At 41.3% G+C, this 21,087-nt stretch overlaps 1 protein-coding gene across 1 annotated transcript in view; it reads left to right on the forward strand.

The window, feature by feature from the left end:
* The window catches only part of LOC138966091 (uncharacterized), a 123,319-nt gene extending 106,990 nt beyond the window's left edge, over positions 1-16,329 (forward strand). The window contains exons 15-19 of the mRNA XM_070338174.1: positions 1,301-1,395; positions 3,160-3,254; positions 8,424-8,849; positions 13,482-13,601; positions 14,954-16,329. Of these exons, the coding sequence (XP_070194275.1) occupies positions 1,301-1,395; positions 3,160-3,254; positions 8,424-8,849; positions 13,482-13,601; positions 14,954-14,977 (760 nt within the window). The 3' untranslated portion in view covers positions 14,978-16,329. The remainder of the gene's footprint in view (positions 1-1,300; positions 1,396-3,159; positions 3,255-8,423; positions 8,850-13,481; positions 13,602-14,953) is intronic.
* Positions 16,330-21,087: the final 4,758 nt, after the last annotated feature.

Consider the following 21,087-nt stretch of genomic DNA (forward strand, 5'->3'; position numbering starts at 1 on the left):
TCTTCCCCAATCCCGCCCCCTGTCTTTTCAGAAAAGTAAGGTCCTATCATTAGTGACTTTGTAGATGTCCCTGTTTTGAAGAATCTTTTTGAATCCAAGAGTCCTTATCCCGACCACTTATCCCTTGACTGTCGAAAGAATTTAGTTGTTTTTTTTCTTAAAATACTTTAATTAGACCAAATCTGAGAAAATAGTCTCCAGGGGAGGCAATCTTCTTGCTGCATTTCAAAGGGCGATATAGAGCGGTTGTTTCCCTTGTGGGAGTATTATTATTTTCCAAAAGGTACCTGATACGCATTGTGGCAGTCAAGGGGCTAATTTGCTGTCACTGCCTTACAAACCCCTCTCCCTCCTATCCTTCCAGAGAAGTAAGGATGTACCATTAATGGTTTAGCACAGTTCTATATAGAAAGAGTAAACAAAGAAACAACGGTCAATAAGATGCCATATACTATTGTAAGATCACCTGAGCAACAAGAGGCGAAGCCTTCAAGGCTCACGTAAGAAATCGACAAACAGTAACACAAACTCAATCACTCCGTCACACATACACACACACAGTACACACACACACACACACACACACACACACACACACACACACACACACACACACACACACACACACACACACACACACAGAAAGAGCATAGGTGAAACTGTGCAAGAAAGCGAGACACTAGATCTAGATCTGTCTGTCTGCATGTAGCCTACTTACATGGACACGACTGCCAAATAGTCTCGGCCCGCTCAAAATACCAATCACCGAGACTTTCAGTAATTCCATCGCGTGACGTCTAACCCTCGTACGTCATAATGTGACGTCAGTGTAATATGACGTCTTCAAATGTTAGAGTTTCTACCACAGACATACACACATACATACGCACGCACGCACAGACAGACAAAAGTTAGCATCGCATAGGCTACACTTACGTGAGCCAAAAATGAAGCTTCTCGGTTTGGGGGACACTTTTTGTGAAAAAGGGGGTTTCCCCGACCACTAATTTTTCCAGAAAGGTATAGTGCTACCATTAATAATTGAGCACATTTCTAGACAGAGAACACATAGAAACAGCGGTTTATATGTTGCAAAATGTTAGATCACCGAAGCAAGCACGAAGCTTACTTTTGTAAGTTTGTGTCCGTTATCTTTCCCATCTCCCGTCAATCCTACCTTTCTATAACCCTCGAAGTAAAGTCGCCGTCTTTCTTGTTTTCTTTTTCTTGAATTATCACATTGATAAATTACACTTAGTTTAGCGGATGTACAATTCACGTTACTCTTGCTCTTTTACAGAGGATCAATAAAAATGCAAACCGGAGATGACGTCACAGACTTGCAAGCTTTGATTGACAGCCGAGTGTTCATCCAGCAACCGAAATCCAAACCTGGTTCGTACACAAGTACGCATGAGCACCTTTTCTCTTCAGGTTTTGTTCCACTTTTATGCACTCCTTAAAATAACGTTTGTGTGATCTGAAGTGTGTTGTGATAATTGTGTTAAAAAAATAACGTGTCTGTGATCTGAAGTGTGTTGTGATAATTTTGTTAAAAGTAACGTTTCTGTGATCTAAAGTGTGTTGTGATTAAAAAAAAAAATTGAATAACGTTTCTGTGGTCTGAAGTGTGTTGTGATAATTTTTTTAAACATAACGTTTCTGTGATCTGAAGTGTGTTTTGATAAATGTGTTAAAAATAACGTTTGTATGATCTGAAGTGTGTTGCGATAATTTTGTTAAAAGTAACGTTTCTGTGATCTGAAGTGTGTTGTGATAAATTTGTTAAAAATAACGTTTCTGTGATCTGAAGTGTGTTGTGATCATTTTGTTGGTTTTTGTTGCTTTTCTTTTCTGAACGATTTGGAGTTGTACTCTTGCTGTATCGAGTTGGAGGATGCAATGAGTTACATGATTTTATTTGATAATTTTCCGACTGTAATGATTGTGTGATTCTATGACACTTTTTGTGAATATTGTTTGTTCGTTCATGGGGTGAAACTCCCACGGCTTTTACGTGTATGACCGTTTTTACCCTGCCATTTAGGCAGCCATACGCCGCTTTCGGAGGAAGCATGCTGGGTATTTTCGTGTTTCTATAACCCACCGAACTCTGACATGGATTGCAGGATCTTTTTCGTGCGCACTTGGTCTTGTGCTTGCGTGTACACACGGGGGTGTTCGGACACCGAGGAGAGTCTGCACACAAAGTTGACTCTGAGAAATAAATCTCTCGCCGAACGTGGGGACGAACTCACGCTGACAGCGGCCAACTGGATACAAATCCAGCGCGCTACCGACTGAGCTACATCCCCGCCCTTTTTGTGAATATCCTTTGTGACTTGTTCTGCTCTATGGTACAGTTCTCGTAAAAAAAAAAGTTCTGCTAACTATCATAGATCTGTCCTGGCTGTTGTGTAGGATTAGACCGTCCCTCGGATTGTATGCATACCAATCATCAGCATTCTGACTCCGCCCTGTTTGCAGACTGGGAGGTTTAGGAATTAATATCGCACATTGACACTATTACCTGTTAAAAAAAATCATTAAAAAAATCCAACTATGCGAAGAAGATACCAAGGTTGTCGATTTTTGGTATGTGTCCGAGCAGAGATGTACGTTTGCGCCAGGGTTCGACATAATCGCATTGTGAAGTTTGACAGCACCTGAAGAAAAAGAAGAAGAAGAAGAAGAAGAGGAGGAAGAGAAAGAACAAGAACACAAAGAAGAAGAAAAGAACAAGAAGAACAAGAAGAACAAGAAGTAGTACAATTGGTTCACAATGTTGAGTTAATGAATACAGTATATTAATGCACTTTTACTTGCTCATTCCTCTTTGCACGGGGCCATCTGTACAAGTTCTTACAATGTGGACAAAACACAGAAGATAGAGAATAGCCAATTTTACATCGTGGAAAGTCTTATGAAACTGTATGTGGCAGTTAATTTGCAGGGAGGATTTTGGTTTTTTGCTCTTAATGAGATCATGGCAGCCAATAACTGCAAGGAAATGACATGTATTTTCGTGTAATAAACATTATGTTTGAATATAATGTAATAAAAAGTGTTTCCTCATCAATTGTATTATATAAGAATTTAATGTAATTAACAGTTTTTTCTCATCTGTCTCAAACTTGTTTGCCTATGTTTTACGTGTAGCCCCCAGCACCCCAGAGCTACAACAGCGACCACGAGTATCCAGTCCCAAGTCGCAACGCAAAAACCACAGCCTGCAGTCCCTGGGCATGAGTTTGGTGAGACCAGGGTCTTCACTTTTCTTGTCTTTCATGTCACTAAGTTTTCGTTTTCTGCTAGAGAGCGTACGGATAAGGATTTAGGATTAGTTTTGGTAGTGCATGGTTTTAGATACGAACTGCCTGGTAACTGGTTTTGACTCATTGACGGGTATCACAAGCCTATCATCTACAAAGTGCCCCTTACCTGGCTTTGACAAGTATCACAAGCCTATCATCTACAAACTGCCCCTTACCTGGCTTTGACAAGTATCACAAGCCTATCATCTACAAAGTGCCCCTTACCTGGCTTTGACAAGTATCACCTGCCTATCATCTACAAACTGCCCCTTACCTGGCTTTGACAGGTATCACAAGTCTATCATCTACAAACTGCCCCTTACTTGTCTTTGACAGGTATCACAAGCTTATCATCTACAAACTGCCCTTTACCTGGCTTTGACAAGTATCGCTAGCCTATCATTCACAAAGTGCCCCTTTACCTGGCTTTGACAGGTATCACAAGTCTGTCATCTACAAAGTGCCCCTTACCTGGCTTTGACAGGTATCACAAGCCTATCATCTACAAACTGCCCCTTACCTAGCTTTGACAGGTATAACAAGCCTATCATCTACAAACTGCCCCTTACCTGGCTTTGACAGGTATCACAAGCCTATCATCTACAAACTGCCCCCCTTACCTGGCTTTCACTCAGTGACAGGTAGGTCTGTATAACGTTGTTCACTGTACCTCAGATATGTGTGAGGGTAATCCATAGCTAGGGAAAGGATTAAGAAAATGTGTGTCCATGAAGACTAATCGTGAAATCAGCTTGAAAATGCCCACACTTTACCCTTTGTTGTTTTATGTCATGTTGAATAAATGCGATCCGGGAGGAGAGTTAGGAATTGGGCTTGCTGTATTTTCAACGTTTTTATACACTTCATCTCTCATCTCATGATTACTGCTCCTCCAACACAAGCCAATCCGTCTGTATCTTAAGGTAGCTGCTCCAGAAGAAGAAAAAATCCACAGAATACTTGTGTCCAGAAGAAAGGTAAGATATCGTTCAGGAAAGTACACCGCTTCAACCAGGGGGTCATCCTCCTGACTTCACTATCATACACTTAAATGATGATTGTCAGGCTTTAGATTGGTTCTGGTTGCTATAATGACAAAATAACGTAACAATAAACATACAACAACACATTAGCCACTTTATACACTTATATGCTATGGGCATTGACCATCGCCATGGCATTGACATAATTATGAAGACGTTCATGCTCGGGGAAAACAATATTTGGACCCTGGGAGGGGGGAGGGGGAGGAGGGAGTGGGAGGGGGGGTGGGCTGCATCATATCTGTGTTCGGCGAATTTTCTGGAAGAATCGCCAATTTTGTAAGTTTGAAGCTTTAGGCTAGCCTGTAGCTCCTCGTATACTTGTATCGAGCAAATCAGTGTGCTTCGTCGAGTAAATGAGACGTCATCCGTGGGACAGTGCCGCGGAGCCCTGCAAATCGCGGTGAGCATACCAGACTGAACACTTGAACCTCGCCATGCAAATGGCCGAGAGGGCTGGTGAAAAGCAGCCTGGATTACGTAGGCATTGTGTGACGTAAGCCTACATGAGGCATCCAGTGTAGATGTCCCTGTGTCGTTTCAGGAAGCGAGGCTGACTGTGGCCATGCCAGAAAGTCCGGGACAGCCGAGAAGAGTAGGTCTAGATCTTGACTGAATGAACGGTGCATTGGTGTTACTGTGTTGTCGCGCTCTCCTTGTCCATCTATTGACTGTCAGCACTGCATCTCTCCTTCTGTCCCAAGGCTGCTGTGCTTTCTGCACTCACGTGACTGTGATGAAGGATATATATATATCTCTTGCAAACTGTCAGATCTGAACTCTTTTGTGACTATTTAACTGTGATGAAGGATATATTTCTCTTACAAACTTTCAGATCTTAACTCTTGTCTGTGACTATATGACTGTGATGAAGGATACATTTCAGATCTTAACTCTTTTTTGTGACTAAATGATAGTGATGAAGGACATATCTCTCTTACAAACTTTCAGATCTTAACTCTTTTCTGTGACTATATGAGTGCATGTAACGAAGGACATATCTCTCTTACAAACTTTCAGATCTTAACTCTTTTCTGTGACTATATGACTGTGATAAAGGATATATCTCTCCTACAAACTGTCAGATCTTAACTCTTTTCTGTGACAATATGACTGTGATGAAGGATATATTTCTCTTACAAACTGTCAGATCTTAACTCTTTTTTGTGACTATATGACTGTGACGAAGGACAGATCTTAATTATCTTCTGTGACTATATGACTGTGATAAAGGATATATCTCTCTTACAAACTTTTAGATCTTAACTCTCTTCTGTGACTTTATGACTATGATGAAGGATATATCTCTCTTACAAAATTTCAGATCTTAACTCTCTTCTGTGACTTTATGACTGTGATGAAGGATATATTTTTCTTACAAACTTTCAGATCTTAACTCTCTTCTGTGACTATATGACTGTGATGAAGGATATATCTCTCTTACAAACTTTTAGATCTTATCTCTCTTCTGGGACTTTATGACTGCGATGAAGGATATATCTCTCTTACAAACTTTTAGATCTTATCTCTCTTCTGGGACTTTATGACTGTGATGAAGGATATATCTCTCTTACAAACTTTCAGATCTTAACTCTTTTCTGTGACTATATATAGATATGTATTTTCAGTGTTGGGTCGACCACGTCTGAATGTCTTCCAGACTTTTTGCGTTTTCGTTTTATGATTTATGTTTACCAACACTTCAGCTGCAGGGATCTGCTGTTAAATTGTTTTCATCATGTCCATGGACCATCGTGTGATGGGACCACCAGCGCATTCACATTGTGGCCGTGCTTTTATAAAAGGTGGCTCTACATCCACGCTATAGTATCGTAAGACCAGTGAGTGAGTCGCTAGATCATACTTAAAAACCATCGTTTGGACAAGCATGCCACCCTGTCATTGGACAGGCTTTGGGGTAGGAATCAAAATGATCCAATAATATTGAAATGCCTAAAGGCTTTCCTTAACATAGCCCGAAGTTGACTTTGCGAAGACTTCGCGAAGTCCTTTTACCAACAACAAAATCCAGTACCAAAGCTTCCTGCAGCGAGCTTTGTGAAGAATGCTTCGCAAAGTCTACTTCACCCAATTAATATCAGGCATTAGGCCCACACAAAAAAAAGTTGTATGTTTCTGGTCACCCGACCCTACCTAGTTTTTTCCCGCCGACCCTAGACTTTTTTTTATTGCATTTGTAAAAAAAAAATTTAAATAAATAAAAAGCGTCAAAACGAAAGTAACAGACGGCAGACGACACAAGGGGGATAACCCCGCATCCCTTTTGTCTCATTTGTTTTGTAATGTTTTGTCTTTCTCTTTGTATAGTAAGTCCAGTCTCTTTGCGTTACTGTATAGTTATTTTCTACCCTGACCAACAAAACAAAAAAACAAAACAAAACAAAAAAATCCCTACCTACCTACCCTATTTTTTGTAGCCATGTTACCAGAAACATACAACTTATTTTTTTGGCCTTAGAAAAATGACTCAGTAATGGTGAATGCCTTAGTGAGATCCTGCCAAATGAATGATCCATTGCGATAGTTGTCCAGCGCAGGGGCGGATTAGGGGGGGGGGTTACAGGGGTTCCGGAACCCCCCTCCCCCCGGCTGTCCAAAAAAAATTAATACTAACTTTAAAAGAAATAATGAGTGGCTGCTGACACCAGTTGATCATGTTTAAAATCAAAGATAAGCCATAAATTGTGCATAAAATAGCTAAAACCCCCCAACTTGCCCATGTACCCCACAAGGGGTCTACCCCTGGACCCCAGGTTGTAACCCCCCCCCTCCCCCCCCCCCCCCCCCCCTCTGGCTTAACTGCTCCGCCCCTACAGCGACATGGTGGCCCAGTGACATTTTGATCCAAAGACACGATGGTATGACACACTTTGGACACCCCATGCAGCCATATATTTGTCAACCCTGGAATGCTGTCTTGCTCTCAGTTTTGCAGCTCCACACTTCCAGCATCCTATCCAGTATGCAAACGTTGATGTAATACCATTCTGGTACTCCTCTGAGGTGCTTTAATGGTCATACTATTTTCTCTATGCCCTGATTCAATCAGTTGTTTTTGTTTCTGTTGTCGTCCAAATCACATGAAGGCACATTTTCAAACATCAAATTTGTCTTCGGCCATTTCTACTGCAACAACAAAGGGGTTAAATTCCACATTCACATATTGTGTTAAACCATTACTGATTTGTTGGGCTCAGTATCGTTCACGCTTTGCAGACGGAAAATGGAGGCTACAAAACTCTTATACTTCGGTGTAACGCTTGAGGACTTTTTTCCTGTCACTCTTAATCTCTTTGACAATCTAAACCTCTATTGTTTAATGGTCTGTACTCACAGTTATTGTGTAATCATTAACTCTGTTCTAGTCTACATGTTGTCACTGCTTTTTTTCAGCGTGAAAAGGAGGACACTCTTTAGCAGAGGGCTGCATGGTCATGTGTACGATGATCCGAAAGGCACATGTCTCTTAATCAAACCACACACCTTATTTTTATTGCATTGTTTTGCTTTGTTCTGCTTGTACTGTGTTGTTTGTATTGTATTGTGCTGTGCTGTGCTGTGCTGTGTTGTTTGTTGTTGTTCTGTAGGTAGAAACCCGTCATATCTTATTAGGACAATGTTCGTTGACTACGCGTTTTGATACATAAATACATGTATACTATTTTGCTTCTTTGTTGGTGTCTGGTAAACGCAGGAGAAATAAGGATTCAAAGAGTACTGCTGAAAGTCACGAAGTCCAATTAGATATCTGAAAATATTGTTTTTGTTACACTATTTTTTCATTTATTCAAAATATCTAACTCATGCATGCACTAAATTGACAATTTTTAAGAATTGACAATGTTTTTTAATTGTCAGCCTTAATTGCTCGTTTGATAGCCACTTTGAACTCTAAGAACACTAAGATGATGATTAGAATGAAGACGCTGGGGGGTGTTTACGGTGATTGCTTTAAAGATGTTGAAAAACGTCGAGGACAACAACGGCGATTACCATCCTTACGACAATGATGAACATGCCCATGCCCTTTATTCTGTTCCCGCAGGACGAGAAGAGCACGCTGGACAAGCCACTGGACACGCAGCGGCGCCACTCCCTGATCCCCCCGTCCAACGCCGGAGGCACCCCCACCATCTCCATCACCAGCGAAGACGCCCACAGCCCTGCGAGCTCGCGAAGACCCTCGACACACAGCCTCGGGCCCTTCAGCACGTGTGTAAGTGGCTTTACCGAGTATCTCAGCCACCAACGCGGCAGTATCTGCGGCAGTGAGCGGTCCTCCCGCCGCCCTTCCACGCACAGTGTGGGCATTCTGCCCATCTCCATGTTCGGCGAGGGCGGGGAGCGTCCCCGGCGCCCCAGCACGCATAGTCTGGGGGTCTTCCCCATTAGCTGTTTCGGGGACGAGGGAGGGAAGGGCGACCGCCCCCGCCGCTGCAGCACCCATAGTCTCGGTCCCTTGGTCGTCCCTGTGAGTTGATCTTTGTCCTTTTTCCTCTTCCTCTGCTACTTCTACCCGTTATCTTTTTGTCAGTATGCGTCTACTACCAATCATCGTCGTCGTCCTCCAACTCACCTTCTTCACCAAGTACTACGTGTTCTTCTTCTCGCTCGCTCGCTCTTTCGATGGCCTCCCTTCGACGTTGTCCTTCCGGTGTTGACGCCACGCCATTTTGCTGCATCCTCTCTTCGTTCTTTTCCCTCTCTCTATCCTTGCTGATGACTGGCCACCTCCACATCCCCCTTACTCGTCTCCCCCACTTCCCCCAACCCCACCTCCGAAGACAACCCGTCGCCCCGTCCCCTCAGAAAGCTGCCCCCGAAGTATTCCATACCGAGGCGGTCATTTCTGAGTAGAGTCCTCTCCCCTGCATTCTCAGCTGCAGCTTGCCATCGTTGGGTATGGGAGATATTACGGTTAGATTTGTCCAATCCCAAAGGCAAGCCCTCCACCCTTCTTGTTGTTCTCAAGCGCAACATGAGTGTCATCGCTTTGTAGACTTTGCCATCAGCATTTTCTGGACGCTTCTGTTGCTTTGCCTTCAAGAATGAGCTGTAAGTTTTCCCTTCTGTAATGTTTCCCTCCAAGTTAAGTGTCCCCGATTAAGCACAAACGTGGAATGATAATTAGCCCAAAACCTTTCCCCGAGGTTTATAATCATACTTCACGTTACCAGGGAAAGTTAGCATCGCTGGGGAAAAATCGGGTTGTTTAAAGTGTTTTTCTTCGCTTTTTTTACGCGTAGTCTACACACAAGAGTCTCGCTTTTACAGGCACCGTTGCTGCAAGCTATTTTGCATGTGATATTATTCACAGCTAGACTTTTTAATTCTGGTGCTTTATTTAGAAAGGCTTGATGGTTGTGAAGAGGTATTTTGTAAATTTTCACTGATTAGCATTTTTACTTTACACAACACTGGCATGTTTTGCTTTTTTACTCACACCTGGGAATGAACAAAACAGCATTTTTAGCTGCATAAGGTTTTTCCTCCGCCTAAGAGAAGCTTACCATATACTGCATTATGCGTTACAACTAGCTGTTTTTTCATACACTTCAGGTTACCCACGTGTTTCTAAATACTAAAGTAAAAGAATTCCGAGTGCAAAAATTCATTGCATGGTCAAGGTTCCATTGAAAGAAATCTTTTCCTAAAAGATAGAAGCGTGCTCAACCCATTATAAGAAGCGTAGAGCTCACTTTTTCTTTTTCTTACTCTTCACTGGCAGTTGCAGGGGAATCAAAGGAGGATTCTCGTCTATGCAGAGAGCCTACCGCAGAAATGTGGTTTTCTCTTTTGCATAGAAGTTTGGGAATTCTTCTCTGTTTTATGCCAAGAGACTGCCTGATGAGAGCTTCCCAGCTCGAAACCGGTAGCAGTCTTGGCTAAACAAAAACGGACCTTTTCAGGTTCAGCACTTTATGAGCATGCCCATAAATGCACTTCGGTGAATTCTCAATCCTTTGAGGTTGTTGGGACATTAAAACCCAAAAACAAACAACCAACCTCGGGTTATTCTTGTTCAGTGTTGCAATCAGCTCCGAAAAGGTTTGATTCTCCAGTAGGCTGTCTGTGAAGAGCTCTTTTCTATATCTAATTCTTACCCCCTCCCCCCACCTCTTCCATTACCTCTAGTGTGCTCCCTGCTTTCAAAATTCCACGTTGGAATCTAAGCGGCGGAGACACACACAGAGTAAAGGATGACCTCCCTTGCTCATGACGTAATTTCTCTGCATTCTCGCTCTTGACGTCATTCTATATTTAACTTTTCTTCGAAAGTACAAGCGATCGAGTGCACATTTTGGCATTTTTAGCAGCGCTCTCATTATAAATTTTTATTACCAATTCAGTGCCCCATATGGCTTTTTGACCAATCAGGACGGATGTTATAACGTTCAGGCAGGGACCCTTTTTGTTTATCACGCTAAAAATTAACAAGACAAAGTAAAAATGTAATTCAACAATATCAGCGTGATTTATTCTAAAGAATGACACTTCAAATGCTGTCAGATAAAACTCTCTTTATCTAAAAAAAATACCGAAAAGCGAGTTTTGTCGGTGGGTGCGTTACGGAACAGCAAGGCACCGCCCATCGTCTGAGTGTGCAATGCCGACTGCTCACTTGAAATCTAAATGATCAAAGTTCGCAAAAATCAAGTGAAATTGCGTCACTCGCTTTACATCAAATGTATCTTTACGTCATTTCCTATCCGTCTGGAGTCGGTTCTAAATATGTCGCTCTCTGTTCAACGAGAAAAAGCGAAGAAACCGAAACGCATGTTCAACATGTATGTGTGTCAAAGGCATTTGACCTGTGAATATTCAGCACGTCAGGTGTGTTACTCTGATTGGCTGACTCAGGTCACGAGAATTCTTTGACTGACAGGCATAATCAGGTAGAAGCCCTCAAGTTCCCACTGCGGATGTTCTGTCAAATAACTCATAATATATATATATATGTATATATATCGTAAATTAATTCCCGTTTCCCAAGTGCTGCAGCTCCGATGTAATATATTGTACTATTTATCTGGTTGGGTATGAAAGGCGGGTTTGTGGTTGAGAGAAACAGAAGAGGGATTTACGAATATTTAATGACGGTTGTTGATTTTTTTTTCTTGACATGTTTGGATTCTGAAATTTATTTCTAAAAGTAAAAGCAGTAAATAATAGACGTGTGAGAATTGTTCTTTTCGTCACTAAAAAAAGTGTCTTAAATTAAAAAGAGTTTGACAAAGAAAATTTAGGCTAAATTATCCATGAGTATACGGGGAAATTTGTGTTTAAATGTTAGCATACATGTTACAAACGCATGTGCATGTCTTCATGTCAACGTGTGTAAGTGAGAATACCCAAAAAAGAAAACGGTATTTTCACTGAACGGTAGGCCTACCTTTTGATATTGTAGGCTGAATGTGTCGTTCCTCAATGTCTGTGTGTCACTGACACCTGATTTTTATTAAACCTGACACCTTGCTGTTCAGTTTTACAAGACTTTTCTGTGACTTTTGGTGCCATTTCCATGGCCAAGGGAGGTAATAACACGGTTTGGGCTCTGCGACAGATCCTTGTGAACATGGTAAAGGACAAAAGTGTTCTATGAACAGAGCACCATAAGTCACAGAAATCTGTGAAAATTACACAGCAAGTGGCCAGAGGTATCAATCCTGGTGTCAGTGTTTTGTTCAGGAAACATGGCGCTTGTTCCAATGAATGGGTCTGACTTGACAAACTGTTGTGTCCCTTGTTCCGCTGCAAGCAACCAGCATTGTGTGTTGTTACGCCATTCTATGACGTCATGTTGTCATATTTACGTCACTTCTTACGTCACATCTGTTGTATTTCTGTTCGTTTCTTCCATAAGGACAATAAAATTATATCGTGTTTCTTGTTAGGCTTTGCTAGGTAGGAAAAATAGATTAAACGATGTCTATGCAGTTTTATTTGTCTGTATAGCTTTTTGTGTTCGGGAAGAAGTAGGTCAGTGAAGTATTCTATGAATTTTCTCGGTTGTATCTAACTCATATATTAAGGCTTCATATCATATTTGTTTGTTTTCCTGCAGGCGATAAACGAGGGTCGTAAGTAGGTCTATCTTTGGAAGAACGTGGCCTGATTTAGCTTTTTATTGGGCCTATTTGAGACTTGAACGGCTTTGGCTTTAAGTTACCAAGAACAACGTTAGAAAATGACCTGAACCTGACTCCGAGAAGATACAAAGTTGTAGGACAATACATGTACCAGTTTTGGACGGGCTGGGGTCGTATATTTTCTTCAGTTTTTTTTCTCGCCATGAGAAAAGTAGAAAGCAAACCGTTTTTTAAACTTCTGGGCCGCTTGTGTGTTTGTTTGTCTGTGGGTTTTTTCTTCTAATGTTAGCCTACTACTTTATATCTAACCTAATTCAAGAAATGTAAAGTATGTGGGAGTTTCTATTAATCACACTGCTCTGTAAAAAGTACTAAATTGATTGGAGATCTATTTCTTAATTATCATACGAGATCGCATTTTGATGTTTTTATGGATAGTTTTCGTTTTTATGTCTATAAACCTCTCTCGCGCGCGTGTAGACTAGAAGACATTGTTTACAATAGCAAAGTTCGCAGTGAACACAATGAAGAGGCGAAAGTGCAAGTGCGAAAGTTAGGAACATGCTTATTTGTTCATAATTAAGTTGTCATCTTTCAGTATATATTTCAATCTATACATTTTTGGATTGCTTTGAGTATCTTGCACGTCACCCTTTAAGCGTTTTGATAAGGGATATGTTGAAAGATTAGGCTTTGTCTAAACCATTTATCCATGTTTATTAAAGCTTCATTTCTCTCTCTCTCTCTCTCTCTCTCTCTCTCTCTCTCTCTCTCTCTCTCTCTCTCTCTCTCTCTCTCTCTCTCGCGCGATCTCTCTCTCGGGCTCTCTCTCTCTCTCTCTCTCTCTCTCTCTCTCAGCGCTCTCTCTCTCTCTCTCTCTCTCTCTCTCTCTCTCTCTCTCTCTTTCTCTCTCTCTTTTCAAATATGTTTTAAAAGTTATTTGGGTTATTGTTTAAGAGGTGAACATCCGATCAAATGTACAATCCTGTGTGTGTATGTGTGTGGCATTGTAGGACATGGAGAGACGCGGGAGCAAGGGGAGCCTTCTGACCTCCCTGGGGTTCGGAGAGGGCGGACCACCCTCCAATCTGAAGCAACGCAGGCCCAGCTTTCAGGAGCTTGGGGAGAGTGTGGTATGAACACTGTCTCTTGAATTTTTCTGTTGAATGATATGTTTGGGGTTCATGTACTGGGGTTCATGTTTCATTTCCTTACTTTTATTCCTACTGTTTCGAGGGCTTTATTTCAATCCAGAATGTGTCACCAATCTATATTTTTGTGTTGGGGGGCTTGTGTTTTATTGTTCAATACTAAATCAAACCAAATCAAATCAAGTTAATTTTATATTACGATGGTTGTGGCATACGCATTACAAACGAGCTCTTTTTCAACCAGCTCTCGCCCAGAGAGGGACTACTCCAATCACATACATGTATATACACGGACATTCAAATTAAAAAAAAATTAAAAAGCAGAATTTTTGGTATAGGAATATGTACATATTACAGGATATACACGAATTCTAAACATGCAGCAAGTAGAAAAACAGTTCCTCGAACGTTTTTAGGAGTTAAAGGCACAGTAATCCTCCCGTAAACCATCACAGATACTGTCAGGCTTTTACACACAGTACAAACACCCTTCCATTTGAACGCTCACCAAACGGGAACACCCTAGGTGCCCTACGTAAAGAGCGAGCAATTTTCAAAGAATTTATTTTTGCGTGGTTTATCTTACCCCTGAGCCATCGTGAACCCGTGTGATCCAGTTTCCCTTTTTCACAATGCAGTCGTCAGTTTGTAATTTGAATGCGGCTCGCTGTGAGCTTATCTGCAATAGCACGTTATTATGTACCTCTGACTTTTCACGAAATAAACGAATGTGGTTCATAAGAACTCTAGCGATGGCTTTTGACTGCCAATATACGAAAACTACGACCTTGCGTGACCCTGCTTCCGGGCTTTTCTTTTTTCAAACTTTCAAAACTTCGAATTTTACTGATCTTGTCTTGATGAAAAAAGAATTCTGTTATGATTTAAGAATGTTTGTTAAACAAGCTGTCAATTTATTATTTAGATTTTAAAAGTTAGGTCTAGCGCCAAAACGCACCACGGTCCGATTCATTCTAATAATCATCGCTCCACGGCTATCGCCAGTTGAAGGGAAGTAACTCATTTTTGACCTGAGTTCAGGATGGGTCCGATTGTGATGGAGACAATCCGAAAAATTAATTCTTTGAAAATTGCTCGCTCTTTACGTAGGGCACCTAGGATGTTCCCGTTCGGCGAGTGTTCAAATGGAAGGGTACTGTGTGTAAGAGCCTGACAGTATCTGTGATGGTTTACGGGAGGCTTACTGTGCCTTTAATGCCTGTCAAATATCGCGTCAGTCGTGTCCTCTGCATAATCCTGTTGGTGCATCACTTTTTTCTTCTTCTTTTTTTTTAACAACACATCTTATTCTAAAGTTGTGTACTGTTTTTCAGATGCAGTATTTTAGCGGAAAATAACCCCGGCCATGGGTGGTGACGCAGTGACGTCACTGTGACGTGACGCAGGTGTGACGTAGACGGCGCCGTGATGCGCTGGCCGTCTGTCTAGACATCCTCGATCCCGCCAGACGGTCTTAACCATAGCGACACCTCCGCTTGCAAACCTGGCTTGGTCTATATCTTCGTACTCCGCCCTGTGATCCTCGATTCCCTCCCGACTTTTATGCACAGTGTTCGCGCAGGATTGTTTGTTTTTGGACATAAAGCATGTTACACTTTGTATCGCCATGTAGATATTGTTATGTATCTGACAATCTAATTCGTGCAGCCTTGTACATGAAGTGATGTTATATTAACACTCCCTCAGAATAACAACAACCACGAGGTTGCATTACAGCATGTGGAGTGTCAGTCCAATCGTGCTTTGTGTGTGTTCCCGCTTCTATCCTGTGAACTCTTTTCAGTGGGAACACAGAAATAACTTTTTTTTATTACATTTAGTCAAGTTTTGACTAAATGTTTTAACGTAGAGGGGGGAATCGAGACGAGGGTCGTGGTGTATGTGCGTGCGTGTGTGTGTGTGTGTGTCTGTCTGTGTGTGTGTGTAGAGCGATTCAGACTAAACTACTGGACCGATCTTTATGAAATTCGACATGAGAGTTCCTGGGTATGAAATCCCCATACTTTTTTTTCATTTTTTTGATAAATGTCTTTGATGACGTCATATCCGGCTTTTCGTGAAAGTTGAGGCGGCACTGTCACGCCCTCATTTTCCAACCAAATTGGTTGAAATTTTGGTCAAGTAATGTTCGACGAAGGCCGGACTTCGGTATTGCATTTCAGCTTGGTGGCTTAAAAATTAATTAATGACTTTGGTCATTAAAAATCTGAAAATTGTAAATAAAATATTTTTTTATAAAACGATCCAAATTTACGTTCATCTTATTCTCCATCATTTGCTGATTCCAAAAACATATAAATATGTTATATTTGGATTAAAAACAAGCTCTGAAAATTAAATATATAAAAATTATGATCAAAATTAAATTTTCGAAATCAATTCAAAAACACTTTCATCTTATTCCTTGTCGGCTCCTGATTCCAAAAACATATAGATATGATATGTTTGGATTAAAAACACGCTCAGAAAGTTAAAACAAAGAGAGGTACAGAAGAGCGTGCTATCCTTCTCAGCGCAACTACTCCCCCGCTCTTCTTGTCAATTTCACTGCCTTTGCCGTGAGCGGTGGACTGACGATGCTACGAGTATACGGTCTTGCTGCGTTGCATTGCGTTCAGTTTCATTCTGTGAGTTCGACAGCTACTTGACTAAATGTTGTATTTTCGCCTTACGCGACTTGTTGATATTCATTTTGGCGTTGTTTATGTTCCCTGTGCATTTGCAGAACTGTTCTTATAAAAATCGCAAGCGGATCAACCAGTTACAGTGAAGATTACAATCGATTTACCTGTTTCAGTCATTGTGAACGCTTAACAACCCTGAATACGTTTTGCTAAGGTTCCAGCTATTGCTTGTGTGGAGTGACGGGCGCAGTGGCGTGGTGGTAAGACAACCGCCTCACAATCGGGAGGTCGGGAGTTCGAATCCCGGTCGCTGCCGCCTGGCGGGTTAAGAGTGGAGATTTTTCTGTCAACTTATGTGCAGACCTGCTAGTGACTTAACCCCCTTCGTGTGTACACGCAAGCACAAGACCAAGTGCGCACGGAAAAGATCCTGTAATCCATGTCAGAGTTCGGTGGGTTATAGAAACACGAAAATACCCAGCATGCTTCCTCCGAAAGCGGCGTATGGCTGCCTAAATGGCGGGGTAAAAACGGTCATACATGTAAAAATCCACTCGTGCTAAAAACATGAGTCTAAGCCCATGAACGAAGAAGAAGGAGAAGAAGAAGCTTGTGTGGAGTAACTGTCATATGAACAAGTGTTCAGCTTCGACTGTGACGTAAAGCGACGGGTAAAGCGATTATAATGTTAGCTGGAACTGGTTATCTGCTTGCGATTTTGTGCCATCTTATTTATTATTGGGATGTTTAGAAAATATGTATCGTAAATGGACAAAGTCAAATAGAAAAATCATAACGCGATAGATAGCGTGAGAAGTCTGGTACATAAATATACCATCCTCTTTATGAGATGTTCAGAAAATAATTATGTGCCGTCAAAGGACAACTTGAAAGGTTACATTGTCTTTAACATCCGAAGGATTAAGCAGTCTCAGTATAAACGTTAACCTATGCATTTCGGGACAATCGGCATACGAAGAAAAGGTGCAATGAACGACGGAATACATTAAAAAAAAAAAGCCAGTAAAATGTGTGCCAAAATTTTGACGGAGACCGGAGGAACATTTTACGCGATTATATGGCAGACAAATCACACACTTATGGTCTGAAAAACAAAGTAAGGTAAACGCTCTCAACGCATACGACATGGGTGACAAGAGTAAGTGAGAGTTATGCGGAGAGTAATTTATGAGAGTCACTTTCGCTTCTCAGTGCACATGTTGTATGCATTTAGAGCGCTTACGCCCGTTTGTTTCTCAAATCTGATTATAGCGCTCTGCCAAATTGGTGTAAGAAAATCACAAACTTAAAAAAATCACTTTTTTTTAAAGTGGAACCATATCCAGCATCATTTTCGGTTTCAGCGTGCAGGAGTGTGGTCATCATCAGTTGAATCTTGTTACCCCCACCCCCACGCCACCCCCGCCTGTGTGTTTAAATGACACATGAAAAAAACACTGCCCTTCTGTGTTGTGCGTTAGAGAGTGTGTAAACCAAAAGCCTTTTAGATGGGACTTGGTCCCATGAATTTCCCCTGTATTCTTGCCATTTGTGAACCTTCCATGCATTGGTGTATATTGTTGCGTACTTGCGTGTGGGAGATAACGTTTGTGCGAAGTGTGTGCAAATATGTGTATCTGAGCGTCCATCAGCTAAGGGACCTGAAGTTGGTTCTTTGCAGAGAATGATAAATTATGTTTCTTTATTCCTTGCTTTCCGTTTAAGACACTCAGCAAATCAGACTTAAGATGCGTTCTCTCTCTCTCTCTCTCTCTCTCTCTCTCTCTCTCTCTCTCTCTCTCTCTCTCTCTCTCTCTCTCTCTCTCTCTCTCTCTCTCTCTCCCCCCACCCCCCCGTGAAGCCGATTACACAACAGATTTCTTTTCTCGTGTAAGCGGACTGACACAATTAACAGCGCTTTTATTTGCCGATATGTGTGACGTGCGTGTGTGCTAATTCTGTTGATTGGTCAGGTTGTAGGCCTATACGCTAGCTAAATATGCAGGCAACAATTATGTTCGGCTAAAAGGTGAGACAGATTTGTATGCTGTTGTGCTGAATGTTATGATTGTTGTACATTTTAAGCTGCAAGTCCGTTAAGCTGCAAAACCCGGCATACTAATAACTCTCAGTGTTGTGTGTGCTGCAAAATTCTGAAGACTGAACTATTGCAGAAAATCATTGGTGCCACATCCTTTCACTGTTTATTCCCGTAACGCTATGTTGTATGCTATTTCAACAGTGGTCATTCGAAGAAGTGGTATTTTATTGAGCAATCATTGACATCCTATATTTATTTATTTGTGTACGTAAGCAGCTATCGCCCAAAACTGCAGAGAGAACAGATGTATACAAATCATACCTGTATTTCAGTATAGGCGAAGATGTCTTAACTCCCAGTTCGGACCTAGTTAATACTCGAGAACAAACTCTGCTAGTATGAAAAACATTCATGAAAATAATGTGAAATATTGGTGATATCATAATGGCGGTTACTTATATGGTGCGAACGACAGGGTTATTTGTTATGCTCTCCGCACTTTACAACAACACAGAAGAAACCCAAAAACATTACAAGCGGCAATAGCATGGTTACAGAATGACCATTTTCAGCAATGGAAGGTGCACATTAGCGTGATAAAATAAGTGGGGAATAGTCAATGCTTCATCACAAAACTTTTCCTTTTGTAATGCCAATTGACCATGGACAGCATTTTCAAGGCAATACATCTGACGAGCGCACTGATATATTCAATTAAACAAGAAGGGCAAAGCCCATACGACTCACATGCTTGACCTTGACCTTTACATGACCTTGACGTTCAGGGTCAAGGTCAAATAACTAAACCTAGCAATGACATCATACACTAATAACTGCTTTACACATTTTTCCTACCAAAATACATGTGACCTTGACCCAAGGTCAAGGTCATCCAAGGTCATGCAACACAAAGCTGTTAATTCAAGACATAGGAAGTACAATGGTGCTTACTGACTCTTTCTACCATGAGATATGGTCACTTTTAGTGGTTCACTACCTTATTTTGGTCACATTTCATAAGGGTCAAAGTGACCTTGACCTTGATCATATGTGACCAAATGTGTCTCATGATGAAAGCATAACATGTGCCCCACATAATTTTTAAGTTTGAAACAGTTATCTTCCATAGTTCAGGGTCAAGGTCACTTCAAAATATGTATACAATCCAACTTTGAAGAGCTCCTGTGACCTTGACCTTGAAGCAAGGTAAACCAAACTGGTATCAAAAGATGGGGCTTACTTTGCCCTATATATCATATATAGGTGAGGTATTCAATCTCAAAAACTTCAGAGAAAATGGGAAAAATGTGACAAATAGCTGTTTTTAGACAACATTTATGGCCCCTGCGACCTTGACCTTGAAGCAAGGTCAAGATGCTATGTATGTTTTTTGGGGCCTTGTCATCATACACCATCTTGCCAAATTTGGTACTGATAGACTGAATAGTGTCCAAGAAATATCCAACGTTAAAGTTTTCCGGACGGACGGACGTCCGGACGTCCGGACGGACGGACGGACGGACGACTCGGGTGAGTACATAGACTCACTTTTGCTTCGCAAGTGACTCAAAAATGACACGTAATGTGGCAATAAGCGTATTGTGTCAAGTAATATGGCGGTTTAGACGGTAAAGTGTGTCCTCGATGAGTTTTGTGTTGTACAATTGTTCCTTGATCATTACTGTCGAAACTGTGACAGAATTAATGATGTTACAGTTGGCCAAGAGATGCAAGAAACATGCACCCGGATAGTGAAACACTGTTCAAAGGTACTTTATTAATTAATGTTTACTTATATAGCGCGAACACATATCAAAAGGTGATGTATGTTCTTTGATCATACATCAAAAGGTTTTCAAAGTGAAACAGTATTCAAAGGTACCATCTTTCACTTGCAGACCATCAATCAGCCTACACCAGAATCAGAAAACAAGAAGTGTTAGTTAATTGAACGTTTAATTGTTGACAAAACAAGACATTCACAAGTACATTGATCCAATGATCTTAGTTGTGGACAGACAGAGACATACGTATGAGACAATTAAAAAAAAAAGTAAAAGACTAAGCTAAGTGTACTTTTGGTGTGAGGCAAGAAGGTCATTGGCAAACTGAAAGTTAAGTTGTCGGCAGTCTGTCTCTGTTTGGATTTCACCACCCACACCAACTCAGTTCTGTCGAGGCTTTCACATGGTATAGGATCACTCCTTCATTTAGACATGCACACCAAAAGTCAACACCCAGGCTGCTTCTTGTGCAGAGTAGGAATTGTTTTCTGAATTATTTTCTCAGATTGACACTAGTGTCAGTAACGAAATTAATACAACCAAAAATACTCGCTCTGCACACAAACCTGTTCATTTCTGGCATATGATTTAGTAGGAGAATGCTGTTCTCGCATGTAAAAGCCTGTGCAGGTCTGAGATGGTAACATTTTTTTTCGGGCAGGAGGTACCTTTCATTTGGAGAAAAAAAATCAGCTACCAAAGATTGTAATGTAGTTTAGTGCAAATTTGAGAAACAAAGGGACGTAAGCGCTCTTATAATGCATGCGCGATGAGTGAGTGAGAGTTATGCGGAACCAATCCCCTCGCATCTGAGAGTATAACAAGTATTGGAATGAACAAGTGACCAGCATCCATAACTCGCTCCGTATAACTCTCTCTCACTCACGTTGCCCCTGTCGTATGCATTTCAAGCGCTTTTGCTTAACTTCCTTTTGTTTCTGAGATCTTAAAATAGCGCTCTGCCTCATTTGATTCAGGTGTGTGTGTGTGTGGTTTTT

This window comes from Littorina saxatilis, linkage group LG5, assembly GCF_037325665.1.
Source record: "Littorina saxatilis isolate snail1 linkage group LG5, US_GU_Lsax_2.0, whole genome shotgun sequence".
In the NCBI taxonomy this organism is placed as follows: Eukaryota; Metazoa; Mollusca; class Gastropoda; order Littorinimorpha; family Littorinidae; genus Littorina; species Littorina saxatilis.